The sequence below is a fragment of the Drosophila obscura genome, unplaced genomic scaffold (assembly GCF_018151105.1).
Source record: "Drosophila obscura isolate BZ-5 IFL unplaced genomic scaffold, ASM1815110v1 contig_200, whole genome shotgun sequence".
In the NCBI taxonomy this organism is placed as follows: domain Eukaryota; kingdom Metazoa; phylum Arthropoda; class Insecta; order Diptera; family Drosophilidae; genus Drosophila; species Drosophila obscura.
In genome coordinates this window covers 4069119-4096839 of record NW_024542791.1, presented here as the reverse complement: position 1 = coordinate 4096839, position 27721 = coordinate 4069119, and the positions used below count along the sequence as shown (strand labels likewise).

The 27721-nt window shown below is 44.6% G+C and overlaps 9 protein-coding genes across 11 annotated transcripts; 8 read left to right on the top strand and 1 right to left on the bottom strand.

Annotated features, from left to right (window-relative positions):
- Positions 1 to 1800: 1800 nt before the first annotated feature.
- Positions 1801 to 2852, top strand: LOC111078030. Its single transcript, XM_022372568.2, has 6 exons — positions 1801 to 1963; positions 2026 to 2153; positions 2218 to 2303; positions 2363 to 2395; positions 2447 to 2548; positions 2614 to 2852. Exons 1-6 carry the CDS (start codon positions 1847 to 1849, stop codon positions 2754 to 2756), a joined length of 609 nt encoding a protein of 202 aa, XP_022228260.2. The 5' UTR covers positions 1801 to 1846; the 3' UTR covers positions 2757 to 2852.
- Positions 2853 to 3731: 879 nt separating this feature from the next.
- LOC111077998 (apolipoprotein D) lies at positions 3732 to 5716 on the top strand. Its single transcript, XM_022372527.2, has 6 exons — positions 3732 to 3850; positions 3916 to 4030; positions 4702 to 4832; positions 4894 to 4973; positions 5049 to 5147; positions 5300 to 5716. Exons 1-6 carry the CDS (start codon positions 3831 to 3833, stop codon positions 5530 to 5532), a joined length of 678 nt encoding a protein of 225 aa, XP_022228219.1. The 5' UTR covers positions 3732 to 3830; the 3' UTR covers positions 5533 to 5716.
- A 297-nt stretch (positions 5717 to 6013) lies between these two features.
- On the top strand, positions 6014 to 6938 carry LOC111077988 (lazarillo protein). The gene is made up of 4 exons (XM_022372518.2): positions 6014 to 6267; positions 6323 to 6408; positions 6471 to 6569; positions 6627 to 6938. The coding sequence occupies exons 1-4, from the start codon at positions 6053 to 6055 to the stop codon at positions 6764 to 6766; spliced, it is 540 nt and encodes a 179-aa protein (XP_022228210.2). The 5' UTR covers positions 6014 to 6052; the 3' UTR covers positions 6767 to 6938.
- Positions 6939 to 10580: 3642 nt separating this feature from the next.
- On the top strand, positions 10581 to 11599 carry LOC111076581 (pseudouridine-5'-phosphatase). The gene is made up of 2 exons (XM_022370421.2): positions 10581 to 10770; positions 10848 to 11599. The coding sequence occupies exons 1-2, from the start codon at positions 10704 to 10706 to the stop codon at positions 11501 to 11503; spliced, it is 723 nt and encodes a 240-aa protein (XP_022226113.2). The 5' UTR covers positions 10581 to 10703; the 3' UTR covers positions 11504 to 11599.
- LOC111076587 (probable pseudouridine-5'-phosphatase) lies at positions 11518 to 12429 on the top strand. Its single transcript, XM_022370435.2, has one exon. It carries the CDS (start codon positions 11618 to 11620, stop codon positions 12326 to 12328), a length of 711 nt encoding a protein of 236 aa, XP_022226127.1. The 5' UTR covers positions 11518 to 11617; the 3' UTR covers positions 12329 to 12429.
- Positions 12430 to 13022: 593 nt separating this feature from the next.
- LOC111076711 (probable pseudouridine-5'-phosphatase) lies at positions 13023 to 16404 on the top strand. Of its 2 annotated transcripts, none has more exons than XM_022370619.2 (3): positions 13023 to 13219; positions 13296 to 14115; positions 16176 to 16404. In XM_022370619.2, the coding sequence occupies exons 1-3, from the start codon at positions 13108 to 13110 to the stop codon at positions 16276 to 16278; spliced, it is 1035 nt and encodes a 344-aa protein (XP_022226311.2). In that variant the 5' UTR covers positions 13023 to 13107; the 3' UTR covers positions 16279 to 16404. The 2 variants fall into 2 exon arrangements, with proteins under 2 accessions (XP_022226311.2, XP_022226320.2); XM_022370628.2 differs by lacking the exon at positions 16176 to 16404 and adding an exon at positions 14176 to 14649.
- A 6487-nt stretch (positions 16405 to 22891) lies between these two features.
- LOC111077102 (dynein light chain 1, cytoplasmic) lies at positions 22892 to 24087 on the bottom strand. 2 transcript variants are annotated; one of them, XM_022371254.2, is made up of 2 exons: positions 23866 to 24087; positions 22892 to 23793 (listed from the first exon to the last, which is right to left on the bottom strand). In XM_022371254.2, exon 2 carries the CDS (start codon positions 23743 to 23745, stop codon positions 23476 to 23478), a length of 270 nt encoding a protein of 89 aa, XP_022226946.1. In that variant the 5' UTR covers positions 23746 to 23793; positions 23866 to 24087; the 3' UTR covers positions 22892 to 23475. The 2 variants fall into 2 exon arrangements, with proteins under 2 accessions (XP_022226946.1, XP_022226939.1); XM_022371247.2 differs by having other exon boundaries at positions 22892 to 23785; positions 23866 to 24086.
- A 426-nt stretch (positions 24088 to 24513) lies between these two features.
- On the top strand, positions 24514 to 26416 carry LOC111075736 (prolyl 4-hydroxylase subunit alpha-1-like). The gene is made up of 7 exons (XM_041593845.1): positions 24514 to 24725; positions 24779 to 25066; positions 25128 to 25330; positions 25393 to 25967; positions 26025 to 26075; positions 26134 to 26299; positions 26358 to 26416. Exons 1-7 carry the CDS (start codon positions 24514 to 24516, stop codon positions 26414 to 26416), a joined length of 1554 nt encoding a protein of 517 aa, XP_041449779.1.
- A 93-nt stretch (positions 26417 to 26509) lies between these two features.
- LOC111077094 lies at positions 26510 to 27411 on the top strand. Its single transcript, XM_041593818.1, is given in 3 exon segments — positions 26510 to 26704; positions 26755 to 26906; positions 26967 to 27411. Coding segments are annotated over 3 exon segments (627 nt in total). The 5' UTR covers positions 26510 to 26624; the 3' UTR covers positions 27362 to 27411.
- Positions 27412 to 27721: the final 310 nt, after the last annotated feature.

Here is a 27721-nt window from a genome sequence, read left to right as displayed (position 1 = left end):
ACTCTGATTTTTATGTAGGAGACCGAACGCTGCTTAAATCAAATTACATTCAACAAAATGCCCATAAAGCGAATGAATAACCGCAAAATATTCGAGCACTTAAAATCGCAAAATGATCGAAGTGTGTGCAGAGATTTTAATGGATATGCTGCCGTGACACTGTAAGAGTCGTGAATAATAGTTAAAAAAAAGTTCTGCTTTCGGAATGGCAGATTCTAAAATTGCTTAGATTTTAGAGGATTCCTAAAGCTTCCGATGCAATCTTCTTATTCAGTTTTTATCGGTCAATATGACCTTTCTTGGCAGTTTCATTTTCGATCTGTATTTGATCTGTATGTCTAGCTTCCATCCGCTTCTCTAGCTTGCCATTTTAACTTTGAAATTATTGATTTTGTGCTGAAAAAAGTCAAGGAAATGAAGTACCAATACCAATACCCCTTTATATAGTAAACCTAGCAATAAACCATTTAATGAAATCCCTCATGGATTTACCTTTTATCGCTGGTCGCATATCCATCAAAAAATATATATTCTGAGTCACGCTCTCATCTCCCATGTCAATTTTGTCGGCTGTGGTTGCACACAGCAGTGACAGGGCCCAAAGGGGAGCAGCCACAATAAATAATAGGCCCATCATACATATGCTTAAACTACATACTTATCATATTTAATGTCTGATTTAAATTTATTTGAGCGTGTGTGGGACTATCTAGATATATACCCTTTAAAGACGACACTCGGCGACGCCTCTGTGCGGAGATCTGGAACATAGCCCAAAAGCTGCACTCATGGCCCTTAATAACCAACCCGGCTGAGGGTATCAGGCTACCAGTTGCCGGCTTATGGGTGCCTTTGATCAAATTATCCCTTGCTTTCCCACCCACGGGCATTGCACCTGTTTTTAAGCTCAGATGTCCGGTGAATGTGTACATATTTTAAATTTAATTACTACACGCTGCATGCAACAAACGACAACAGGTCCAAGCAACCATTCCATTCCATCCCATCCAACCGAATAGGGCAACCCCAATCCTTTCATTCCACGACCTCAAACAGAGAGAGAGAGAGAGAGGAAACGCGCTATGAATTCGCTTTTCCAAATAGTTGCCTGGCCATTCAAAATCTGCGCTAGTTATGCGGCTGTAAATATGTGCTCCAACGAAGGTGGGTCTAAGAGTTTCTTTTGGAAAAATAATACCTAGGAACTCGAAGTAAATAAACTTCAAGATAAAACCATTCTTATAGGATTTTAAGGGTTTCCTCTTAATCATGAAGCGTTCTGCGTACATCTGTGACACAGGCAAAGAGCATTCCCTTCAAAACTCTACAATCCCACCTACCAAAAAACATATATCATCCCACCGTCCATGCCACTTCAGAGCTCTTCACCTGCGGGCATTTTTGCACATTTAACTCAATTTGTGGTTTACATTTAATTAATTTAATAATATATGGGAAAATGTCATTTCTCGTCTTCTCTGCTGCCAAAGAGAAACAAAAAAAACCGCAAAAATCTCGCCACTGTCAACGGGTTTTCCTGACCAGAATTCGTCTCCTCCGCTGAAGAACCTCAACAAAAATTAAACACACAAATTTCATGCCACGAAGCGATGGCAAAGCACTCAACAGATGGCGCCCGCTGTCTGGGCGATTGGATTTTGTCCAGAGAGGGCGCCACACGAATGCAATCCACACAAGGGCAGGAAGCTTTCGTTGGAGTGGGAGCAACAATTTGTAATGGAAAATCAAGCAGAGAAAATCCAAATATTATGGGAATTAAGAAATGTCTAAACCTGTGGCTAGTTTGACATCAGATTTAGGTGGAAGTGGATCGAAAATAGAGCCAATGAATAGCTTTATATTAATTTTTCCCATTTTACTTTGGGAGAGTGCAAATGGCCTGACTTTGCAGCAAGGAATGTGTCCCATAATAAACCCCATGAAACACTTAAATATGAACAAGGTAAGATGCAATTTTCATCTCCCTAATCTTCGCCTCCTGCAATGATATTTCTGTTCAACAAGTTCCTGGGCACTTGGTATGTGCAATCCTACTATCCATTCGATGACGAAATCCAGTTAGAGTGTCAGCACTTTATCTATCAACGCCAGTTCGGTCGTTACTATGAGTTCGAGCTGCTGCTGGACAACAAGTAAGTTGACACACGAATAATTATAATAAATAAATATAATAAATAATAAATAAATGCTTGAAAGATTTTCGAAAAAAGTGATGCACCGTTCGACTGTTATACGATACGTTCAAGAGACCGGCGCCATCGAGGTGAAGCGACGCAACAGCTGTAAGTTAAAAAGAATAATGAAAAAATATTGTTTAATATGCTACAAATTCTTTACAAAGCCTATGATAATCCTCCACATAGAAAACCTATTCGTAAGTTCACAAATCAAATGTCTATATAGACACTACAGATTCCGCTTGCAGCCACTCGACCAGATCGCTTTGAAATGTTTCCCCTGGCCGTGGAATATGACTCCTATGCGGTCATGGTCACCTGCAACAAGCACAAGCACGACAGCCATTACTGTGAGAGTATATGATATCGTAAACCAATTGCAGCCCGATATGAATCTTGATCCTTAATCTTATAGTTGGCGCTTGGATAATGACTAGACACTGTAAGCCGCCGGGTGCGCACATCATGGCTGCTCAGAATGTACTCATCAAGCACGATATTGAGGTCGTGGACATGATAGATGCCAAGCAACACCATTGTGAAATATACGCATGGTGATTTGTCACAGTCTTTGCAGAAGTTCAATGGCTGCAAAGAGCTATTTCAATTCTTTTTAAATTCGAATAAATGCTCAAATGAGCAATTGAGCTGGTACATCAATATTGTAAGTAATTCCAACTTAAACGGATTATTGATTTGATTTGATTTGGAACTTTGCTGTGATCATGATCATGATCGGCCTTATACAGGTCCCTTCTGGATAATAGAACGCTATGTTCCACTTTTTTTCCTCAAGGGGGGGGGGGGGGGGGCGGGGGAAAAAGGGTGCGGGCGGGGGGGGGGGGCGGGGGGGGGGGGGGTTATAGATGACCTATCTTATCTATCTACCTTATCGAATGATCCAACCAATTATAAGTAGATTAAAGTATATACTTATGTAGCTATCAACTGGTTTGTAAAACATGAAAACATTCTTTACTGATTGTTTGAAAAATTAGCAAACTTGCATATATTTGGTCAGAATGATAAATAAATATATTTTACGTATGTACATAAGTATGTATGTATATATATGTAAGTACATCATATATCATGCAGACCTAATATATCTCTCTGAAATTCTCTAGTCTAAATATCACGTTTCCATTCACCATATTCAGGACATTGAACTACTTTATTTGATCGCTGACAATTGATATGCTGCTTGCTGCGCTTAGCACACGGAAGCCCTTATCTATAGAGAACTATCGCAAAAGTTCTGCATACATATATAGTTTCGCCATTAAATGATGTAAATTATAATTCCGCGTACCGCGCTCAGAGAGTGTAACGAGAGCACTGCTTGACATACGCATAGACTCTGCACTCTCTCTCTCACTCTCTCTCCATTCAGATCGTCTGCATTTCACTTTTGTTTGCATTCGTCAAGCAGCGTCGGCGCAATCGAAAAGCTCTCGCCGTCTGGCGTCTACCTAGCTAGCTGCCCAGAGCGAAAAGCTCTCCCCACAAGCATATAAAGGTGTATTGCATTTGCACTGCAGCCCCAGTTCTAAGTCAGAAGTAGAACAGTAATCGTTTTGAAAAGTGAATCTAGCAAGCAGTAGCAAGCAGCATCTCTCTCCATAATCCATAATGATTAATCAGCGTTCGGGGTATGTCTCTTAATTGTTTGCGCACATTTTACAGTTATTTACACCGTGCTTAATCACGCTTACAGTTTATATTTCTTGCTGCTTATCGGACTGCTGGCGGGCAATGGAGTTTGGTCTCAAGTTCCCTTTCCCGGACAGTGTCCGCAGGTCAAAATAATGGATGAATTCGATGTGGAAGCGGTGAGTGTTTTGTTTATGTCTATGTTTATGTTCGAGTTTGTTTAGAGAGGTTTTGAGTCGGAAACTTAAAGGTGATATACAAAATAAAAGAAGAGATTTATAAAATGTTTATTTTATTTTACACTAGTGATAAATAAGAAAGTAGAAGCAAACAGCCGGATTTAGAGGTGCGAAATTAAAGAGTTATAATTATTCATAGATAATGGATAAGATTAGAAAAGAGTAGATAGAAGAGCATATGTATGTGTAGATAGGAGCATAAATAATAAGCCACATTTTTGGTATGGGAAATCGGAAGAAAGACAAGCCAGTGATCAACAAAAAAGAAAGTAAAACTTCCCTGGGTCGTGGAGTATTTTTTACCGCCAAATAATATGCAACTCTATCACAATAATGGCGATGAAAGGGATTGGAATGTTAGGGAATAACATAAACAAAATTTAATTAACTTTTATTACAAAGTAGTTTTGGGAGCCTCTCAAGAGGGGTTCTTCAACAAATAGATAAGATAAACATATTGATTAGTTTGTACTGTTAATCAAGCTAAATACACCGAAAACTATTTGATACAAACAAACACAAACAAGGTACTCAGAGGAAACCAACCAGCTGCTGTGACAAAAACAATTGCCATAGAAATAAATATATATTTAATATACTACTATGTGCAGTACTTGGGCATCTGGTACGAGCATAGCAAGTATCCATTTGCATTTGAAATCGGCAAGAAGTGCATCTACGCCAACTATTCGATCATTGACAATTCCACCCTGTCCGTGGTGAATGGGGGAATCAATCGACTGTAAGTTGGGGGAAAAATACATGTAATAAAAGCCACAACTAATAACGTATAATCTATGCAGCACTGGCAACCCATCGAACATAACTGGAACAGCCAAGGTGCTAGGCCCTGCTCGGCTGGCCGTTGCCTTTTACCCGGGACGTAAGTGTTCCGCATTCTATCTCCTACTTGTAGAGCTTACCCCTATTGATCTATTGTCTATGCCCAAATTTGTAGAGCAAACGACGAAACCAAACTATCTGGTTCTGGGCACCGACTACGAGTCATACGCCGTTGTCTATAGCTGCACTAGCGTGACATCTCTGGCTAATATCAGTAAGTATAGATGTATGAGGAAGTCTACTCGATAATTATTATGCAAGGCGGTTGACTTGTCTGCTTTGGCATGAGCACACACTGTACAACTTGCTGCCTTTATGCCAACTACAATGTCTAACAAAATATCTATCCTACATTTACATTTACAGAGATCGTTTGGATCTTAACCCGTGAGCGTGAGCCCTCAGCAGATACCATTGCGACAGCCAAACAGATTTTGGATAATAATAAAATATCGCAGTCCTTCCTCATCGACACCATTCAGAGCAAGTGCCCCAAATTGGATGCAAATGGCACGGACTTCGGCGTTGAAGATCTGACAGAGGATGCCATCGATGACTTTGTCGGCACTGTGCTGCCAAATGCCATCGAGAAGGCATGAGAATGGCTGCGACGCTTCTACGTGCGTCTCTACAATATTTTTCTGAACTTTATGAGTTCCTAAATTTACTGTCTTCGAACCTTGTACATAGATACACACACAAATGTAGATGGATAGACACATGTTAAATAATACTGCAATTGATTGTTAATGCAATAAAATAAAACATAGTTTCGGTTACGGGAAAGTCTCCATAGATCTAATAGGGATTTCCAGATTTAGTTCAACGTTCGTCGCTAAGATGTGGCCAACTGTTTAACCTTTTTGTATCACAGTTGGGCTGCAATATCCACTCTGCAAATTGTTGTAAGTCCACCATGAAATTGTCTTTAGTTTCTGGCCAATCCACTGCCAATCGGTTTAGTCCAGACTCAATTGCACTTAATTACGATTCATTCCGATAGAAACCTTTGCAACATGATCATGCTGCAGGTCTCCGTGTAAGTATCCAACAGACCGCAGTAAATATCCTTAAAAATAACTTTCATTCAACAGTTTTGCCATCCTGGTGTACATTTACATGCCATCCTCTCTGGCACTTATCGTCCTTGAGGGTCCTTGCTCCGCAAATATGACAGCTGTGGGGGACTTTGACATGGAACGTTTCCTGGGCAAATGGTACACGTATTCCGCGTATCCGAGTCTTAAGAAACGCGTGTCCAAGTGTCAGTCGGCGGAGTTCAGAAAAAAAGACGATAAACACTACTTCATTCATAGCAAAGAGCTAAACACCAAGTAAGCAAATGAGAAAACACAAAACGGAAATCTTCGCTAACCTTCCCTTCGACAGGACCGACACAGTGAAGACTAGAAACGAGGATATCAAAAATATTGATCCAGCTCACGGGCGATACGATCTAATGACCAAAAATAAGGGTAGGAAAACCACGGCACTGTCTATATATAACCCTTAATAATGCCCACAATCTTGTGGCTAGCCTTTCCCCAGGGCATTCAGATCTATATACTGGACACGGACTATGACAACTTTGCCATACGCTACATGTGCTTTGATTCTGCCTCCGTGTTCAGCTTTCGTAAGTGCAAGAATTATGATTTTGACTGCCACAGTTATAGCTAAGCATTAATTTTAGATTGGGCCGCCATCCAGACTCGCATTCGTCTGCCTGCATCGGATATAATATATACGGCTCAGGCCTTGGCCAGAAAATCTGGCATTGTTTTAAGCAAAATGATGAAGATACAACAGGATTCGTGTCCACCAGATACATAGATACACCACATGTATTTGTAGAGAGAGAAATACGAGTATATCTGGGATTCTTGTGTCGTTTTGCAATTGAAGAAAGATTTGTTCAAGTAATGCTTTAGTAACCACGACTAATGTGGTTAGAAATTGTATAGTTGAAAGGTCTTAAATAAACGGAATAATATTATCAAATGTACCTACCACTAGAGATAGATTAGAGATAGAGATGTTTCGATGGGGTTGCTTGGTGGAATATAACATGGGGTAAACTTACTTTAAAAAAATCACACCTTTAGCATTCTTTGGACAATTTTATTAGTAGCTTATTTTGTTCATAAAAAAATGCCACCAAAAGGTTTATGTCTGAGAATAAAAACAAACAAACGAAAAAAATTAAAAAAGAGAAGGAACGCGTGAGTCGCTTCTTTGGACGCGACGCTACTTTTATACCCGTACTCAGTCATTTTTGACGAAATTTTGAAATACACTTGTAGCAGTGTGATATCACATGAATCTGGAATCAAAATTTGGTTGCTCTAGCTCTTATAGTCTCTGAGATCCAGGCGCTCATCAAGACAGATAGACATACAGATTTTTTTTCATTATGGGGTCGGAAACGATTCCTTCTCTGCGTTTTTGTCTTGTGTACAAAGTACATTCAAAAGTTGCCCATTTTTCGCATAGTCGAATCATCCAACTCTAATCAGAGTTTGAAGGATTAAATAATAGTCTCAAGGCTGAGCCATGAGCCACTAATGACACTTTTAAAGATTGTTGTTCCTTGAGCAATATGTTCATAGATCATATCCAAACCTATCCTTAAAATCGGATTTAATTTCTATGACAGTTCCATTTACCAAATAAGGAAATCAAGCTAGGGTTTGTCGTACACCAAGTTACCGCTCACCTCGCAGCTTTTCCTTGGGTTTACAAATAAAAAGAAAAACAAATGTTGGCCCACAGAACGAAGCATAAATCAGAAAACCGCATTCGGAACGGATGCGCAAAGATAAACCTCGTCCCCGAACAGCCATTCTCAACCTTCCAGCGGCAGGCACACTCTCAGGTCTGTCTCTCCCTCCCGCTCCGATTCCCTGGTCAGGAATAAAGAAAAAGGACAATTGTAAAATTAAACAGCGAAAAGGCAGAACGGAGAATGGAGAGCGGCGAGAAAACTCCCAGCATCGTCCATTGGGGAAATTTTATGGTACAACGATTTTAGATATATGTATATATGTACACATGCTCGCATATATATATTTTATTTGCCAATTTTCCAGTTGTATTTTGTTGTTGTTGTTCTCCCCACTCATAGTTTACCACCCGCGGCAGAGTTGCGAGTTGGGTTTTGCATCGTTTGTTGCATGGGTCACCTCTCGACCCGCTCCCAGAGACTGAAGATAGAGAGCATGGGGCAAGAACCCAGCGAGGACTTGGACTAGGAGGACTACTCGCTATGCATACAAAATTTGTTTCGTAAACAAAGTAATGCCATTACAAACAAATTGGACTTTGTGCCCATGTTTTCCAGCCCCCCATTTCCCGGACACTGTTGCAGTTTGCAGACCCTTTGGGAAATCGCTCAAGAGCGATAGAGAGAGAGCGGAGCGGAGCAGTCGTGATGATTGAGGGAATATGTGACTGACATTTGAGCCTTCCTCATACATAGATGGATGGCATTTATTGAGTGCCAAAGGAGTTCCCCTCCATGGAGTAGGTTGCCTGCGGATATTGGGTTACTCTTTGGGAGATTATACTCGTACTATTTATTCAATTTGGTATTCCTTTGCGGTGGCCCAGAGGGTCAGGGTCGGTGTCGGTCCGTATAGGATTCGGGCGGGGGATGCATCTGGGGAATTATTTATGCGCAGAATGCTGTCTCTACTTTGGGAACTTTAAAGGTTCGAGTGATGCGTTCCTTTATTTTCCTTTTCCTATATTTTCCTGCATCGCAAATCACAAAATTTCAAATGCCAAATCAGCTAAATCAATTTGCTGGTTACATTCAGCAAGGTACTGGGCACAAAAGCCAATCCACATTCATTCCCTGCCCACAACTGTCTTTCAGTCAATAAAATGCCTTTTAATTAATCGGACGGACACCCCAGACGCGGGCTGTGGCAGCGGCATGGAGGAGTCTGCGTGTCAGCTGTTGCGGCCGAATGAGTGCCGGGAGCATCATTCGAATGCAGCGACGAATTGAGCGCATAAATTATGCAGGCAACCATTTTGGGGCGCCAGCATTTATGGCCAGGAGTTTTGTTTTTTTCTGCCATTTTGTCGGCTGGCCGGCCACAAGGGACAACAGCCGGCCGGCCGGCTGGGCAACAACAATATGCTGTAAACGTTTAATTTGAACGCGTCCTCTAATCGCTGTCCTGGCAACGTGCGCCAACGTGTGGCAAGGCTCAGCAGCAGCCCAGTCCCACCCCCACGCCTCAATCTGTGTGCTGTAATTGCGTTCATTGAATTGTTAACTGGTTGCTCGTCGCGTTGTCTACGCCAGCCGCTGGGTCTCCGTCTCCCCCCCCCACCCCCACCGCTCGTGGAACCACAAAACTTGCCTCCAAATGCCGTTGTTATCCTTGTGGTCGCTGTGGCTGTGCCGCCTGCCTGCCCCCTGGGTCTGTGTCCTGTCCCCTTAAGTTGATTGCGGACACTCGATTTGGCTCCGCCGAAACCCGGTCAATGCGCATCAAACTTTTTGGCTCTCTCTCTGCATTTGGCATTTATTGGTATTGTTCCAATTAAAGTTGGACTTTGGGCCATAAAATATGCAAGCTCAGCCAACCAGTTAGCCATTCGCTGCGATCCACCCAACCAGTCAACCAAGCAGCCAAACAGCCAACCAACCAACCAAGCTATTGCCAGAACGTAAAACTTCTGGAGTCGCTTCGATTTTGGGCTGGGCCCCCCCACAGGACATTAATGCGTTACGGTCAATGGTTTTGACTGCAGGAAGAGAGAGAGAGAGCCGCAAAGAGTGCCAATAAAAGGTAATAAAAGTGGAATCCGCGACTGCACTTGGCACTTGACTCGATAGACAATGCGGTCAGCGGACTGAATGGCACGAAGAAGTGCGCATTTTCCGTGCACTTTTCCAGCGATTATTGTGGGGTTTATTGAGGCCCAAGTTGCATTTTCTTGTGGGTTTAATTATGGATATCGCAGAATATTGTATAACTTTCTGAAGCGCCAAATATTGTAGAGTTCTGAATAAGCTTTCAATATCCGCTAAACGTTCTCGACACCAGCCAAACCCCCAGCCAATCACCGCATCGAGCATCACGTTGCATTCACCTTTGACCCCCCACCCGCCGCAACGCACAAAATCAACAAACTTTGGTTGCGCCTTTACCACATGTTGACCGCCACCGCCCACCCGCCGCCATTCACCATTCGGTGGCACGTATTGGCTAAGCCAAAGTTTCGGCGACGCGTTGCCGCAACTTGCGTCTTGTGGCATGGCTGGCAACTGCTTAATCAATTACGCAACTTTGTAACAACATGCGGAAGGCGGGGCACACGCAGGGTGCAGCTTGGGACCCTGGCATGCCAATGCAAGCGTGCGCCGCATGCATTAGACTTAGTCAAATGTATAAAAATGCAGCTATCCCTCCCCCCTCCCCAAGAGGCGCCAACACAAAAGTGACAGCTGCAGCCCGAACTCGGGAGACTTTGCAGCATCTGCAGCATCTGTGCTGCACCCAGTGGTGGGTGGAAATTCTCGAAAAGTTGCCAAAGTATTCGCAGCCAGAGACGTGGCGTCGGCGGCAGTGTTGGCGGCAGTGTCTAAATTGTTTAATTAAAACCTTTGAGAAATGGCTAAAGCAGTTGCTTTGATCGGCAAAAGGTAATCTTTTCCCTAGCCTTCAAAATTTAATTTTCAAACTAAATCTCCAAGTCTCAGCCTTGGCAGCAGCATGTCGTAGTGGCTGGCAGAGGAGGAGGAGGCCCCATCATGACTGCAAAGTCCGGCTACAAGCCCGTCACGCACATCATCTTCGACAGTGATGGCACCGTCATGGGTATGGGCACATACCTTCCTGGATTATCCATTGGGCTATTCATTAGCTACCCTCCCTCTCTCTCTCTCCCACTCAAGACACCGAAAATATCTACACAGATGCCATCAATGAGATTGTCGTGCCGTTCGGCAAGACCTACACCTATGAGATGAAGCTGCGGTACATGGGCATGCCGGCAATGCAGTCCGCTCAACAGCTGGTCACGGAGCTGCAGCTGCCACTGACCCCCCTCGAGTACCTCAAGATATTCGATGCTGTGGTCTTTAGGCGCATCCAGAATGTGCAGCTGATGCCGGGTGTCAGGGATTTGATCCTGCACCTGCACGATCATCGCATCCCCATGGCCATTGCCACCAGCTCGGTGCGGGCCGCCTTCAATACCAAGTCGGCGCCGCACAGGAATCTGCTGCCGGCGCTGCATCACGTTGTCTGTGGCAATGATCCGGAGCTGGGGCTGGGCAGGGGCAAGCCACTGCCGGACATCTTCTTGCTGGCCGCCTCCCGTTTCCACCCGCCGCCCGAGCCCAGCAAGTGTCTGGTGTTCGAGGACTCGCCCAACGGCCTGCAGGCGGGCATTGCGGCTGGCATGCAGGTGGTGCTGATACCCGATCCCCGAGTGCCCGCGGCAATGCGGAGTGGCGCCACTCAGGTGCTCGACTCGATGGCGGAGTTTCAGCCTCAACTATTCGGTCTGCCCCACTACGACACCTGTTCAAAGTTTGAATTTGGATAGGCAGCTCCCTATCCGTTTTCATCCATCAAAATTCAACATAAATTTCAGTAGAATTAATATAATAAAAATTGCACGCGTAGAAACCCAAAAAAAAAATAAAAGAGAAGAGAAGATATGTCAGAACTGGCGGCTTCGTCGCGGCACTGCTGCTTTCGACCTGTGACCCATTGCATCTTCGAGTTGGACGGCCTGCTGCTCGACAGCGAGCGCCTGTACACGCGGGCGGTGCAGAAGATTCTCGATCCGTTTGGCCACATCTACAGCTTTGACCTGAAGCTGCGCTGCATGGGCAAATCCACATCGGAGTCCGCGGACTTGATCATCGACAGCTACCAACTGCCCATCAGCCGCACGCAGTTCCAGCGGCTCCACAAGCAGCACAGTCGGGAACACTTGGGTTCGGTGGGCTTGATGCCGGGCGTGGAGCGGCTCCTGCGCCACCTGCAGACCTCCGGTGTGCCCATGGCCATAGAGACGAGCGGCAATCGAGAGTTGTACGAGCTCAAGGTGCGTCCCCATGCGCAGCTCTTTGAGGTGTTCCAGCACGCGGTCGTCGGCAGCTCCGACTCGGAGGTGAAGCAGGGCAAGCCCGCGCCGGACATATTCCTCTTGGCCGCCTCGCGTTTCAAGGATCCCCCCAAGCCCGAGAACTGCTTGGCCTTTGAGTCTTCGCTGCTAGGCATGCAGGCTGCCTTGAACGCTGGCATGCAGGTGGTGCTCGTGCCAGATCCGCTGCTCTCCATCCAACTGAGTGCTCCGGCTGCACTGAGACTGCGATCGCTGGAGGCATTCAGGCCGCAATACTTTGGACTGCCACCGCTCTAAGGAGGAGCATGATGCTTCGTTCAGAGCTCTCAAACAACCCAAAGATCGAAGGGATCGCAGGGCAGCGTATTAAATTTGTTGTGCATTAAATGTTCTCACACGAAAACACAATATGGAATTCGTTACTGTTCAGGCAGCAGCGCTAACAAGGCAACAGTGCTGTTAACAGCCCAGCGTAACAGCATGTAGTCGCTCCCGTTTACAGCGCACTGAGAGCGGGATCTTGCTCTCTCTCACGATCCAAGCAGTCTTGGCTTGTAAACTAGAACTTAAAGGTGCTTCTAAGCCACTCTCATGTTTTAGTGCGTTTGTGCATCAAGGCAAATACTTCACTTATTTCTCTGCCGCTGCGAAAGCCGAAGAATTGTGCATAGGGCACACGAAGTTAGTTCTCTGCCGCTGCGGCAGCCGAACCGATCTAGGCTTATACGCTTGTACGCTGTACGTGTGCCGACTGCGCTGCCTGAGATTTTTTCCTATGCACAGTGCATACGACGCTGCCGGCCTCTGTTCTAAACGATGCAGCGGCTGCACGTGAAGCAGCAGCATTTCTCAAGCAGCTTTGCTTACACAGAGCGCAGAGAGAGAGAGAAAGCAGAGAAGCTAAAAGCTCATGACTCAGTTTGATATTCTGTGCAGGGAGGGGAAAACCCTTCAGAGTTCCCTCAATCGCGTTCGGTTCCCAAAATTTGCCAAAAGTTTTAACTGTCAGTTTCTAGTTTAAAATTCGGTAACTTCTTTTAAATATTAAAAAAAAATTCTTTTTCTTTACGGGCCAAATGTGCAACAAAGTCCGCCGACCACCACCGGGTTGCCCCATTTGCTGTCCCCCCGCCTGCTGCGAGCCGCGGACATGCTACTGCATCTTCGATCTGGAGAGTGCCGTGTTTGGTGAGAGGTTTTCCGACTGCCCCACTGCCTGCAGAGATCAATCCCAATTGGCAATGCCTCCTCTCCCATCCTGTAGATACGCGCAACGTCTATCGACGTGCAGTCCTTGAGCTGGCGGCCAGCTACAATTGTGTGGTGCCAGAACTGGTGCTGCTCAAGGTGGGAGTCATGGCGACGAGTGAGATGGCGGAGCTGATTGTCAGGAAGTGCAATATACCCGTGAGCTGGGAGCAATTCCTGCTGGAGATCAACGAGCGAGCCTCGGCGCTCATCAGCAATCCGCCGCTGATGGACGGCGCGGAGCGACTCGTCCGCCACCTTCACAAATGCTGCATACGAATGGCGCTGATCAGCTCCAGCTGCGAGGATCTCTACTGCAAGAAGATCCGCGGCTACGAAAAGTTCTTTGAGCTCTTCGAAACGCTGATCTGCGCCGACGATCCGCAATTGAAGCAGCCCAAGCCGGAGCCGGATGTCTATCTGATTGCCATGTGCCGCCTGGGCGAGGCCGACACCGATAACACTCTGGTCTTTGACGGCACAATCAAAGGCGTGCAGGCGGCATCGGATGCCCGACTGAAGGTCGTCATGGTGCCCGAGAAGGAGCTGCCCTACTGCTGGTCCGAGCGGGCAGCCTTGCGCCTGGAGACGCTCGAGCAGTTCAAGCCCGAATGGTTTGGCATCGCTCCGCTCAGCAAAGAAGCTTTCAGGCCCAAGCCCAAGCCAAAGCCCATGGCTGTTAGACCTGAGATGGCCAAACAAGAGTCCAGAGAGGAGAAGCCGGGCGACGATGCAGAAGACACCGACAAGAAGGAGGAGAAGGTCAATGAGGACGATGCTGCGAATGAGGAGCCTGTCCCGGTAGACGATGCCGATGAAGCAGGCCTGAAGAACTGGTAAGTGTATCGGCAGCTTACGGTAATTTAAGCCTGATTAAAATATATAAACCTCTACAGAGAATCAACACTAAAATTGTGAGCAACTCAAGAGGAATCCCTTGATGCCATTTTCTGGTTAAGACTCCTTTTGGCAACTCCCTGATTAGAATACATTTAAAATGAATTTGCTATACAGCCGTATAGCTATTATAGTTCATAAATGAATAGATTATTTTAGCCACAGTGCAAATGCAACACACACCCATCAAATCATCTTTCCATCGTTCCTATGCGCTTCATACTCAACAGATTTGCGGTTAAATCTTCACCCCAAAGCAATAGTAAATCCTGGCAATCTGACTAAAAGCTTTTTGCCGTGATTCACACTTGCATAGAACAGAGCATAGAACAGAGCATAGAATAGAAATAAATGTTGGAAGGAAATCATAAACTTGTTCATATGATAGAGACGAGTTACGAGTACCATTACCAGTCACACTTTAGCGGCTAGTCAATTAAAATTTGTTTGCTTAACACGAAATTGATCCCACCCAAAAAAGTGCAGAGTTACGGTGTACTTTATTCATTGTTGCCTTTATCTGCTGAATAATAAATACAGTTTAATTGAAAACATTTTGATGATGACAAGGAAATTGAAACCCATCAGCGAGCCAAATGAATTTTGCCACAAAAACTAAATGCAAATTCAGATGGAGATTAAAATGGATTAGAAATAATGCCCATTGTTCGTGGTTCAATTGACAGTTTGGTCTAGTATTTTGCCATCAAGTGCTATTCAATTAAAGATAATTAAGCATTTCCCAGCTTCCAGCAGGCTGCAGCAGGATGAGCGGCGGACAGCCAGCCAGCCAGCCAGCCAGCCAGACAATAAATCCCAGTTGAGTCAACATTTTCTTGTCATCATCTTCATCTAGAGGTTTCTCTCTCTCTCTCTCTCCCATTTGCCCTCTCTGTTCAAAGGCAATTGTTTGACAATTTAATTATTCAACACATTACGCATACGCAGTGTGTGTGCTTGTGTGTGCTGTATGCCTGTCTCTGTCGGCAGGCAATATGTTTGGCCAGATGCAGATGCCAACTTGCAACTTTTGAGCCAACTCCTGGCTCCAACTTATAATTACTTAATGTTCGGCTAGGAAAATGTGTCTCCACGCCCCCACCCCCACCAGCGACAGACGGCAAAGTGAATAAACCTTTCAACTCTTTAGACACACTCTGTTTTTTTTTTTGTATTTTGTTCAATTTTCATTTTAGCTTTAGCTTTCTATAACCGACAGCTGGGAGAGTCGACTAGGGTCTATTGTGGAGGCGTGAATCAAATTTTAACTCCATGTTCCCAGTCTCTAAAATAGTTAAAAATCTCATAAAAATACTTTGGAAATTTTAAGCACATACCCATTTAATAAGCTAATTTTCGCGTATATCCTCCAAGTTCTCCCATGATAACCAAGGTATTTCATGGTCGAGCAGCTGTATTTAAACATTCTCTCGCGATTTTTTTTCAACTTTTTCCCGCCGCTTCGTTGCCTTTCTTCCGCTTTTCCCTAATGAACGAACGCCACAGGAAGCACTCAAGGGCAAAAAGCTCTGCAGGAATAGGAATTTAAAAAAATATGCATTTAAAAAAAATATGATAATAAAAAGAAGAAAAGTGCAGCGTGAAGGAGTAAAAATAATAATAATCTGGCTTGTCGCGGGGCAGACGAAACGAGGTTCAAATGTTCAAACAAGATCTCAGAGTTTGTAATTTCTTAATTAAATTAAGCTAGAAAAAACAGCGCCGCAGGCGATGGGATTCTCAGTTGAAAACAGAGTCGGACATGCCACCAGTTGGGAAACTGTAACTGGCAAATCGTTTTCATTTTCACTCGGCTGGAAATGATTTTCTTTGAGGTATTGGAAAGGCATCAAAAAAGATATAGAGACAGCAAGAGCATAACGAATGCATTAAATATTGGCTTTAATTTAAGTTTACTATTTCTAGAATTAATTTTGTGCTTTATATTTTATGCTATTCGATTTATAATTATTTATTTCTCCATTCTTTGCAATTACAGGGACAAGCTCAGACAATCGGTGAGGAAATCATTGAGACAAAGTCGGAAATCGGATATGAAGTTCGATAATTTGGAGGATAATTCCCCTTTCAAAAAAAAATAACAACAACCAAACGCATTCAAGACCCCGGGATGTTTCAGTACTTTATTTTATTTTGCTCAAAAATTATTTTAAATTAGTTGAATATTAATTATAAATTATAATACTGTAATTGACTATTAAACCTGAAGTTCTGTTAGTGGAATGTTTTGTCCATTAATGGCTTTTTTTTTTGGTAGGAACATCTGCAATAAGCATTGCCATTTCCTTCAAACCAAATCGATTGGAAACCATCATCAAAGCCCGAGTAATCAAAGCTTACAAGGACCCAGCCCCTCATTACCAATTCCAAGTGTTTTTGGGGGTATTTTGTGGTGTAGGGGCGGGGAGGGGTATAGCAACAATTAGACCAACAACATTGGGTGGGATTAACATGTGTCGACGACGGCTGAGAAGCTTCTCTAGTCTCCTGCAGCATTCCACTAAATTAATGTTAAAATGCAAGAACGACGGCGACACAAATGCCAATGAGTGTGGTGTTCTATGGAACTCCGTGGTCTGGGGGTCTTTTGTGCATTCAGAGCGGGGGCTTTGTGTGTGTGCGCTGCTTGTTATAAAGCATTAATCAAGCATACCTGCTGGGCAACGGAGCTCAGCCCCGTCGGCTGCTGCGGCTTTTGCCTTTGCTTGTTTGCGGTGGCGAAAAGGACTCCTCCCCCCATCTACCCAAAGCCCATTCATAGCCAGCACCCACCCACTCAACTACCTTCCAGCCACCCCTCATTCCAGCGGCTGCCCCCGCTCAAAAGGGCACTAAATTGGCGCTCATTATGATGGGCCGGACAAAACACATGTGCGGCAGTGGTGGCAGCGTGATTGGCACTCGTGATAAATGGGATATACATATTTAAATTCTTTCGATAGTTTATTAATTTCTGTAAGCGAGCTCCCAGTCTTCAATGGTTTTTCCCCTTTCCAGAGTCAATTTTTGAATATTTATTTCACATTTCGTGAGTCCATCACGCTGCCATCTCCAGCAAATAGCCATAGCCGGGCTTCTCCCGTTGACAGTTCGCTCCAAATAGTCCTCAATGTGTTAGATCTACTGCCCTACGTGCTCATTCGACTTTCCAATTCCAATTCCGTGACTCTCGGCAGAGTGCCATCGCTAGCTCCGCTGCGGATCCGTGTACGTGTCTGTGGGAGGGTTTCCCTTTTGCAATTTTCCAGCTAAATGGCATACATTAATTAACGGTTTTGTGCGACAGACGACGACTGCGACGCGGCTCGGGTTCAGATTCAGATTCAGGTTCAGGCCCAGGTCCAGGTCCAGACCCCGGTAGTGGCATTCATTCTGACCCGGCTCTCACACTCGGCCCGGTCCGAAAAAGATTAATGGTGCGCTATTAATGTGTAATGACAAATGTTAGTGCCCTGTCCCCCTCCGTTCACCACCCCACTACCCACTGCCTGTGTGTGTGTGTGTGGCTGTGTGTGTGAGATCTCACTCTGACATTGAATGGATTTTGTAGCTCTCCTTCCATTTGCCGAAAATGATTGAAATAAATATTTAATTAAAGTTCCAAAGTGCAACAGCAGCACACAAAACGGCTCCAACAACAAACAAAGAAACAGAAGCAACTTTTGCTCTAAATTCTCATAAAAAATTCAATGGCACGCTCCTCTCTCCGACAGGCAGACAACAGCCAGCAGAATTCAGCGACAGGAACAGCAACAGGAACAGCGACAGGAACAGGAGCAGCCGACACCGACAACGATATGCAATAAAGTGCGGGCAGCAAAATGTGTCACCGTGCTACAAATAAAACCAAATGAGAAGGGACCTTGATAGATGTAGGAGCGGACAATACGAATAGGGTAATGCCCTGACGATATCCACATACAAAAGTATCCATATAGTTGCAGATACTTCCAGGCCAGTACGCAATAAAAATCCATCTAAAGAGGATTAAATTATAATCTGGTAATGTAATATAATCTGTGGATAATTAAATATTTAGTAACCTTTCCCTTTCCAAGCCAAACAGATCATAAAACTCCAAATACTCTTTTTTACCCAAACAAAAAAAATAAACCAAAGCAAAGTCATGAAGCAGCGGAAGCGGCAGCAACAACAGTTGCAACAACATCAACGTCAGCGTCAAAGTGACAACAACAGACATTAGCAACGCACACGACTCGTCGCAGTGAGTCCAGAGATCTGTACAAGAAGTAAAGATACGGGAGAGAGGCGGGATGGCGGGATGGAGGGACAGGATCAGGACGACACCGGACACTTTGGCCAACTGTTGTTGTGGCAAACAAGTAAATAAATGACAAACTAAAGCCAAATTAAGTAAATAAAATTGTTGCCGCTGTCAGGCGCATAAAGTGACGTCTGACACGGACACGGACACGAAACATGGGCACGGGAATACTCGTATACAGGACGGGACAGAACACGGTACCCGGACATACTCCGACAGGACATATACATGTGGTGCTCGGGCATACATAGGTTCAGGCCTCGGACGAAGCCACAGGGCCTTGAGCTGAGGCGCCCTGACAGACAGGCCTGAAAATGTCAGCAAGAAAAACATCTACCACACAAATATAACTAAAACTAAAGTTCAGGCAAAGATCTGCTTGCGGTTAAAGGTCGCCACACAGAGGCAGAGCTATGATTGAGGTTAAAGGTGTGGACAGACTTTAGTGTGGGGGGAAAAAAGTGCACAACAAATTAAAAAAACCAAAAAAAGTGCAATAACCTTTGGGGGTCTTTTCAGCACAGCCTAGACGAATTTTTCAGCCCAAATGTAGAGTTCCCGCTCCACCCCACACATTTGGGCAGAGCAGACAAACGCTGACATGTGTCAGAACGAAAGGCGCACAATTTATCAAAAGGCAAACAATAACAGAACAGCAGAAGCAACAATCAAATGGGAACGATCGAGTAGATCTGAAGACTAAACAACACCCGGTAAAATGATTTGAAAAATATTCAAACAATATTCTGCAGTTGGAAAAAAGGCTTAAATAATATCTTAATAATTTTCCACTACTACAGGATATTACGGGTTTATTTGTGGGAATCGTAGAAGCACTAAACAATTACAATTTGTATGTTTACTTTTGGCTTTTACGAGTACTCTAGACCTACAAAGAATCAGTAAGACTTTCAGATGTTTTCAGGGGTTTCTAGATTTCATTCTCCCTTCTATTAAATACCTCTCTCTGCTAAAAAACACAATATACTCCACGAATACCGTGTACCAAAATAAAAGCAAAGCCAAAGAAATAAGATGTGATGAGTAGACAATGAGGATACGGAAAAAACCCAAAAACTATACAGCCAGCAACAATACGAAAAAAAAACAGCAACTGAGGCGCAAAGCTTTAAAGCGACAAATGGAAACAAAAGATCTGAGATTGTGAGTGGAGAGTGGAGGGGCACAGAGGAGGAAGTGTGACAGCCCGATGGAGAGTCACTATAGAGAGATGGTCACACAAATCCGAGTCCAAGCCAAGACAAGAGCTTAGAAGTGGCGCAGGCAGAGGAAGAGGCAGAAGGCAGAAGGGAGAACAAGAAGAACGACGTTGACGACAATGGAATTGGTCAGGCAGAGATACGACTACCAAAACGAACAGAGAGAGATAGGTGGGGGGGGGGAGAGACAAGTTCTGGTTGATGATACGTAAGCCAAATGAAAAATCGACTCCCAAGTGGGCTGCCTCTGTAGGAGTATGTGGCATTGTGCACATCCTCCTCCGCACAGCCTCATTCATCACACAGCCAGCCAGCACCACACAAAAAAAAGAAGGGAACCAGAAGAAGAAAGTAACTTCCGCCATGGCTCAGAGAAAAGCTCTTCTGTGCTCCTCTATTTTTTGGTGTCTTTCTGGCTGCGATTACTTTTTTGTTTTTGTCTGCGATTATCCAGCGCAAAGGCTGTATGAAATTTTTCGCTGACCACGCCTACGTAATGTTGCATATGGGACAAGGCAGTAGGCAGATTTCTGGCATATATTGGGGCATGACGAGAAGCAGGATTTGTTGGTAACAAAACAGGCATTGATGTAGATTTGAATTTAGTTTATTTCAATATATAAATATCATGCAGTTTGTTCACTTGCAAATTCACTTGCGAATTTTTTGATATTTACTTAAATTTTTAGGAAAATAAAGAAGTTTTATGTTTTGTTTATTTTATTTGATAATGAAAAAAATTAACTATGAATATCTACTTAATCTGCTTCGTAGAAGAACCCCCTGTTTACTATTTGTTTGCTAAAACTTTCAGTTTAAAGAGTAAAAGATCTTCGTTGCACAGCACCCAAAAGTAAAATTTTTTACGATTTTAATTTTCGGTACAAATTTGTTGACATTTTTGTTTCGTTTAATGAGAATTCTGCTGTGACTTTTTATTCCATGCGGTTTTTATTGTTGTTTGTTTTGTGTGTTGGGGGCTCTGTGGCGGTCTCTCCAGTGCACACTTCCGCCTTCCCCCCTTCCCAAGCCCTGTCTAGTTTGTGTTTCATTAAGATTCGCCTTTTTGCTTTTGCTGTTGTTATTGTCGAGTCTCCTCTCCAAACCCTGTGCTGTGATCTGCCCTGTGATAAAACTAATGTTGACTTTGGACTGACCCGTTTTCTGGCACACAAATATACGTATGGTATTATGCATGAACAGCAAAAAATGGCAATAATTATAGCAGCTGAGGTCACAGCAAAAAAAAAGGTTTACATATCCATGTGCGTTTCTGTGTTTCTGTGGTTGGTCCGGTTTTTGTGAGGTTTTTTCCTAGCTTTTGTAACCAAGTAAAATGCAATTACACTCGTATCTATTGCACTCTGTGTATGAGTATATTTGTTCAAGTTATGTTTTGTAATTTCATATTGAGGTCAGTGCTACTGACAGTAATTTATAAAAGTTTTTGTTCATTTTTTGCGCGCGCTGCTCCACTCCATGGTCAAAAAAGGTCAAGAGTTCTGCTCATTTGTTGCTGAACTAGAAGCTGGCGGTGAAGGTTGCGTTGTATGTAAATAAATAAATATTGCCGCAAGGGTGTACAAATTATATGAAACCACATGGCAGTGGTATGTTTTACTGCGAATTAAACTTCCCATATGCGAAAACAAATAAAGGAAAATAAAGTACACATTTGTGAATTTAATAGATGAATTATGCGTATAATATTCAAACTTCAGAATTATTTCTATAAAAAATAATTAGTAGAAGTACAAGAATATGTTTGTAAAGTGATTTTTACAGATAAGGAAAACCCATACCAAGGATCCAGATGGCTTCGTGAATAAGTTTCCCAAGTGTAGCCCCCCAATAGATTTTCGTAATTTATCATTTTGAAAACTCTTCAAAAATCCAAACAAACTCTGACGAGAACTTCAATTCCGTTACTCGCTAGCGCCATCTACTCACTCGCCGGAAAGCAGCTCTCATCCACGGGATAGCCAGCCACAGCGCAGACTCAACACGGTCGCAAATTCCGCTCCTGTGCTCATTCAGCCAGACAACAGCAGAGACAGAGCCAACGAGCAGACACGAAACATCGCTCGAAGGATAAACAACCAACAACAGAGCAGCACCCCCATAAAACACTTTAATTGTGCTGGGGAAGAGGTGGAAAGGAAAGCATTTGACGTAAACCCAAGCATTTGCCAGCCTTTGTTGGGGGCTTTGTTTTTGTTGGTTTGTTTTTAATGTCAAAGTATATAAAAAATGTATATGAATGAATGCTTGCAGGAAATATTCCAGCATAAATTGACAAACGTAAAAAATATTAATAAAGATTTTTCAGCGTAAAACTGATTGCGTGGCACTTAAATTTTTACGGCACGCTTTAGCTACCGAATCGAGGAATTACTCCGCTCTTTTTTGTATCCTTTTTGGGGCCGTATCCTTTGGCGCATTTAAGCGAGCCATGAAATATGCATGAGAATCAGTCTGACTGACCTGGACCCTCTCTGTCTCTCTCTCTCTCTCTCTGTCTGTCGGTGCGACGGATGCACGGGGCTCGGAAAACAGAAGCGCGTCAGCTGTCCGACAAGGCCGAAAGTCGTCGAACTGTGAAAGCGGCTCAAACCAACTCTATCGTTCTGCTCTCAGAGAAATCCCCATGGAAAATATTTCCATATGCTTCGGCCTGCTGCCAAGTGTAAAAGTATTTCACAAATATGTACAATATATTGCGGTATATATTCGGCTCTTTGAGAACTTTATTAATATTATTTTTATGATTATTATTGCGGCTGGTGGACTCAGACTCAGACCCCGACCTCGATACCAAACCAGACTCCGACTGGAACGTGATCTGGCATAATTACCGCGCCAACGATGCTCCTGTCCGAAATTGGCCAATCGCTATGATAATAAAAATACATAAATGCCAGGGCATTGCAGATGGCACACGGAAGCAGCCAGCCAGCCAGCCAGCCAGCCCCCCGGTCGACACACTGGACAGCGACAATATTTTAATTAACTTAATTAAGCAATTTTTATTTGCCCATAACCAGGTGAGGCGGATGCTGCTGCTGCTGCCAGTACTCCCATTGTTTGCCCCGTGATGGACTCAAAGGGACATTCTCGAAGAGTGCGGGCCCTCAATGAATGCAGGAATTAACCCAAAAAGCATTATCAGCTGCGTGCGTTCGGTTCGGGCTTACTGAAATGTTGATTTAATACTTGAGCTCTATGGAAACTTTAAAATAATGATTGGGGCTTAATAAAGTATTAAAGAATTGGCTGCAATTTTCTTAAATATATTTTTAGTAACCATCAGAGAACGCTTCAATTTAGACAGGGAATTATTGTTCATAAATAGAATTTATAGATTAAATTGAAATTAGAGCAGATGGACTATCTAGAGGTAGATTTGCCCATTTAAATACCCTGCACTATTAGGTATATAGAAGATCTAAACATTTTAATGGAGCAATAAATTCCCTGACAGAGACCCACCAAGCAGCTCAACTTTATGTAAAGCAAAGTGCAGTATGTTCACTTGAAATCTTCTTCAATCAACTGAAGAGTTACTCAAATTATCTATCAATTTTAATTTCAATTTCCTTCAAATTTGTGTTTTTGTGCAATTCGAATTTATCATTACGGAAAGTTTGTGCTGTGGTTTCAGTGGCTATTTTTGACAGTCATTTCAGATTGGTTATGTCTAGAATTATGTGTGTGCTAATATGCGTGAACATTGTAATTTGTTTTGGTTATTGCTTGGCTATGGTCGGGTCCAGTTAACCGCTCTTGAAGAGCAGCACGGCCACCTGGCCCAGATAAAAGTAGATGAAGTGACGCGTCTCGTGGGTCACATACGAGCCGAAGTTGCGGCCGACGATGACGTGCCAGGTGGGGTTGTACTTCTTGTCGAACTCCTTCTTGATGTAGGCGGCAATGTCCTTCTCGATGTTGTACTTCTCCAAGGCCGCGGTGGACACGTCCACGGCATCCTGCTGCATTTCCTCGCTCATGTCTGCATTCTTGATCACTGCCTTGCGGTCCGACATTGTTTAAGCTTCTTTTTACTAAATGGCAGCACTTGCTGAGCTATAAAGCTGGATGGTTAAATACCGTCACACACACACACACACACAGCATATCACATTTGCCTGCAGTGTTCTGCTTACCAGTGTTTGCCGGTGTTTTTTATTGATGTCCAAAACTTTCGCTTTTAGTCGCTTTTTGACTGCCCCTGTTTTCGTATTTTTTGTTGCTGAATATCCAAATTTGGCTAGTAACTCGAACTCTGATGGAATTTGATTGACAAATCCTACAACCGAACAAGGCACACTGTTCCTGAATTTTTTGTTGATTGAATTTTACAAATTCCCTACAAAGTGACACGCAAGTTTCAAACAGGGCTGGAAAAACGTAGAGCTGCAATTGAGGGATGGCAAATATCTGCTCATACGATATTTCGTATATATCGTGATAGCTATCGATACTCATGTATTTGTTTGTTGGGCTAATCGAAATAGTTTCGAAATGAAAAAAGTATTTTGAAATTGTCGGTTGGGAAACAATATGAGTTAAACGATGCGTGAATATTCATTGGGAGGATTGGTTCATCCTTTCTTAGGTATCCTATTCTTAGGTATAGATTTATTTATCATATATATGTAGTATTTAATTATTATTATGGTATTACTTTTGCCCGCCTTGTCGCTGCTTCTTTCGTTCCAAGTCGTTCCATATCTGATTCATGACCAATCAATTTCCACGCCTTAACTCTCTCTCTATTGAAACCTCAGTCAGTCAGTAGCATTCCACAGATAATGTTGGCCAGAAGTCTGCTCTATCTGTCGCTTTTGGTAGTGGCTTTCCGGGATGCTGGATCTCAGAGCCTGGAAGACAGCGACGGGGCTGAACAGTTCTACTCAACTTCGGTCGTTGGCATGGCCGATCTGCTGGAGTTCAACGCTGATTTGCTGGACATTCTGGACAGTTACATTGAAGTTCTAAGAGAAAGAATCAAACTTATCCAAAGGTGGGTTCAGCCACCTGCTTGAGCCAGGCTTTCATTCTACATTCCCCCACCAGGACGGTGCACTACATGATGAAGCATTATGATACGGAAAACCTGCAGGAAAATCCCCTAGACCACTTCCATTTCGCGCGGCACATGCAGAAGGATTGGGCCTACATGCTGGAGCTGTTGCAGCAGCCCCTGGGCAAGAAGCAGCTGCAGTTCCTGAAGGATTCACGAGCCCACTATCCCTCAGTATGGGACCTGGAGGAGGGCTGCCTGGGCATTCACAGGATGCAGCATATCTATCAGCTGCAGCCAAAGGATATGGTCACAGGCCTGCTCGATGGCGTTCAACACGGGTGGGCGCAGCCATAGCAGAAATATCCCTTTCCTCCCGCCTTCATTTGAGATCCTTTGCAGGACAAGCTTCTCAGCCCCGGAGTGCTTCACTGTGGCTCGGGCATTGTATAAGAAGAACTTATTCCACGAGGCGGTGGCATGGCTGGAGCAGGCCCTCACACTGTACGAACAGGCATCAGAGGAGACAAAAGGCCACTACCAGATCATTGGCTTCGATGTCTCCCAGGTGCACAAGCAGTACATCGAAGGACTCATGACGCTAAGTGAGTTTGGGAGATCAATTGACACAAGTCTTACCCTTACCATAAATTCAATCGCCAATCAGATCGCTATGCGGATGCCTTGAAGGCCATCGATTGGCATCCCAAGCCCTACTTGCGACGACTCCGCGACAGGGTGCAGATGCGGCTGATGAGCAGCAACGATGTGCCGATGCAGAAACCCAATCTTCCGCTGACGGTCCTGCAGCTCTGCTGCCGTGGCGGCTGTCCGTACCGGGACATGCACCGCCTGACGTGCAGCTACAACACCACAGCCTCGCCCTTCGCCCGGCTGGCTCCGTTCAAGACGGAGCTGCTCTCGCTCTCGCCCTACATGGTGCTCTACCACGGCGCCATCACGCCGCTGGAGTCGCAGACGCTGCGGGACCTGGCCAAGCCCATGATGAAGCGGCGGGCCATGACGTACCACAAAAAGAATCGGACACCCTTAATCGACGAGAGGCGCACCTCGAACTCGGTGTGGTTTCAGGCCAAGAGCAATGCGGTGATCGAGCGGCTGGAACGGCGGGCAGGGGACATGACCAGCTTCGAGATGGCGAACTCGGAGGTGTACCAGCTGCTCAACTACGGCATCGGGGGCCACTACTATCCCCACCTCGATCACTTCGAGAGCCCAGATGTGAGCACCACAACACGCAGTTGAACTCTCTTTCTGATCCATCATTTGCATCCTTAGGTTGTCAAGAATCGGAGCGTAGGAGACCGCATAGCCACCGTTCTGTTTTATGTATGTTTTATGTCCGACTTTAATGTCTGATTTCCACTCGAAATTCTCTGATCTGCAGCTCAATGATGTGCCGCAAGGCGGTGCCACTCTCTTTCCCCGTCTGAATATCTCCGTTCAGCCCCGCAACGGTGATGCCATTCTCTGGTACAACCTCGACGATCGCGGAGAGGGCGAACAGGACTCGCTCCATACATCCTGTCCCATAATCAAGGGCTCAAAGTGGGGTGCGTACACGTAGTCTTAAAGGGGAGACTCTCTATGATAACTTTTCCTCCGCTTCAGCCCTGGTCAAGTGGATAGACGAGATGTCGCAGCCCTTCCGCAGACCGTGCAATCGATAGCCACTTCCCCTTACACCCATAACTAATGCAGAATTCTGTTGGTCACGCTTCGCCTTGGAGCGTACTATATATAATATACGTATTATTCATTACTCTACCATCAATCATGTGGTTTTCTCTGCGTCTTGGCCTCGTTTCGCTGGCTCTTTTCCACACTTTTTGTGGGTCGCTTGCCTCCGCCGCAAGTGGTTCGGCCACTGAAAAACTGATGGCTGTGGAGGAGAAGCTCCTGGCGCAAATGGTGGACTACAGCAGTGTGCTCCAGAAACAGATCAGCTTGATGCGTCGGTAGGTACCAAAACGGAGTAGAAAAAGGAGTTCTGAGTTCCCATTTCCAGCTACATTTCATTGATGAGAGTGAAACACGAGCAAGCGGCGCCCGACTGGGAGCAGTACCTGGCCAATCCCCTGCACAGCTACTCCCTGATCCACCACACGCACTTCGACTGGACCAATTGGCGGCGGCTCATGGAGCAGCCCCTGGGCAGAGGTAGCAGACACTCAAAACATACAAAAAACTTGCTCCATTCACAGAGAACTGTTCCCTTAGAGCAACTGTCCAAGATGCGCGCACTGATGCCACAAATTCCAAGAGCTGAATACTTGAATGCCAAGCAAGACCTCATCCACGAACCCCGGGCTGGAGTTCAGTTTGAGTAAGTCCAAGAAATCAATCAAGTTAGGCCAGAGAGAGTCCTAATCCACACTCGATATTCCGATAGTCCGTTGGAGTCCTTGGAGCTGGCTCTGTTCGCATACGACAAGGATCGCGCCGATCTCGCCGAGCAGTGGCTGAATGTGACCCTCAGCGGCTACCAGCAGTTGAGTCCCAGCAAGAAGGAACTCTACCAGGTGCTGAGAGTGGTCGAGGAGAGCCAAGTGCAGGCGCTGTATGAAAAGGTCAAGGCACTCAACAAAAATCAATCATCAAAGGAAATTTTTTAAGTTTTCATTTTTATTGTTGCTTTATTTATTCCAATTGTCTATTAGTTGCACTTAAACTATGATCTAATAATATTAGTGACATTTACATGGGTATATTATATGGGTCCAGGGAAGGGACCCCCGGCCTAAAGTAGCGCGGGAGGAGGTACTCCTCGAATCGGGCTCGAATCATGTCAATTACACTGTGCGACAGTCATTTTGTACTTTGCACGAGCCAAAATTTAGGTTGTGGGCCGCGATGAGTAGATCACTTCCTCATACTTAGAACTTGCAATATAGCCCCAAAATCTTTTTTAAAAATTCAAAAATTCCGCAATTCGATGACTGTTTGCATTTTTATAATTTTTACTCAGAACCTGC

Excerpts from the sequence above, each read along its gene's own strand:
- LOC111078030 (XM_022372568.2), top strand. The coding sequence starts at position 1,847 with ATGAATAGCTTTATATTAATTTTTCCCATTTTACTTTGGGAGAGTGCA. Across the intron at positions 2,154-2,217 it reads GAGCTGCTGCTGGACAACAA|ATTTTCGAAAAAAGTGATGC; the intron begins GTAAGTTGACAC and ends AATGCTTGAAAG. Across the intron at positions 2,396-2,446 it reads TCCACATAGAAAACCTATTC|CCACTCGACCAGATCGCTTT; the intron begins GTAAGTTCACAA and ends TTCCGCTTGCAG.
- LOC111077998 (XM_022372527.2), top strand. The coding sequence starts at position 3,831 with ATGATTAATCAGCGTTCGGG. Across the intron at positions 3,851-3,915 it reads ATGATTAATCAGCGTTCGGG|TTTATATTTCTTGCTGCTTA; the intron begins GTATGTCTCTTA and ends TCACGCTTACAG. Across the intron at positions 4,031-4,701 it reads ATGAATTCGATGTGGAAGCG|TACTTGGGCATCTGGTACGA; the intron begins GTGAGTGTTTTG and ends TACTATGTGCAG.
- LOC111077988 (XM_022372518.2), top strand. The coding sequence starts at position 6,053 with ATGCCATCCTCTCTGGCACTTATCGTCCTTGAGGGTCCTTGCTCCGCA. Across the intron at positions 6,268-6,322 it reads AGCAAAGAGCTAAACACCAA|GACCGACACAGTGAAGACTA; the intron begins GTAAGCAAATGA and ends TCCCTTCGACAG. Across the intron at positions 6,570-6,626 it reads TGCCTCCGTGTTCAGCTTTC|ATTGGGCCGCCATCCAGACT; the intron begins GTAAGTGCAAGA and ends CATTAATTTTAG.
- LOC111076581 (XM_022370421.2), top strand. The coding sequence starts at position 10,704 with ATGACTGCAAAGTCCGGCTACAAGCCCGTCACGCACATCATCTTCGAC. Across the intron at positions 10,771-10,847 it reads CAGTGATGGCACCGTCATGG|ACACCGAAAATATCTACACA; the intron begins GTATGGGCACAT and ends CTCCCACTCAAG.
- LOC111076587 (XM_022370435.2), top strand. The coding sequence starts at position 11,618 with ATGTCAGAACTGGCGGCTTCGTCGCGGCACTGCTGCTTTCGACCTGTG.
- LOC111076711 (XM_022370619.2), top strand. The coding sequence starts at position 13,108 with ATGTGCAACAAAGTCCGCCGACCACCACCGGGTTGCCCCATTTGCTGT. Across the intron at positions 13,220-13,295 it reads TCTGGAGAGTGCCGTGTTTG|ATACGCGCAACGTCTATCGA; the intron begins GTGAGAGGTTTT and ends CCCATCCTGTAG. Across the intron at positions 14,116-16,175 it reads GAAGCAGGCCTGAAGAACTG|GGACAAGCTCAGACAATCGG; the intron begins GTAAGTGTATCG and ends TTGCAATTACAG.
- LOC111077102 (XM_022371254.2), bottom strand. The coding sequence starts at position 23,745 with ATGTCGGACCGCAAGGCAGTGATCAAGAATGCAGACATGAGCGAGGAA.
- LOC111075736 (XM_041593845.1), top strand. The coding sequence starts at position 24,514 with ATGTTGGCCAGAAGTCTGCTCTATCTGTCGCTTTTGGTAGTGGCTTTC. Across the intron at positions 25,067-25,127 it reads CTCGATGGCGTTCAACACGG|GACAAGCTTCTCAGCCCCGG; the intron begins GTGGGCGCAGCC and ends GATCCTTTGCAG. Across the intron at positions 26,300-26,357 it reads AATCAAGGGCTCAAAGTGGG|CCCTGGTCAAGTGGATAGAC; the intron begins GTGCGTACACGT and ends CCTCCGCTTCAG.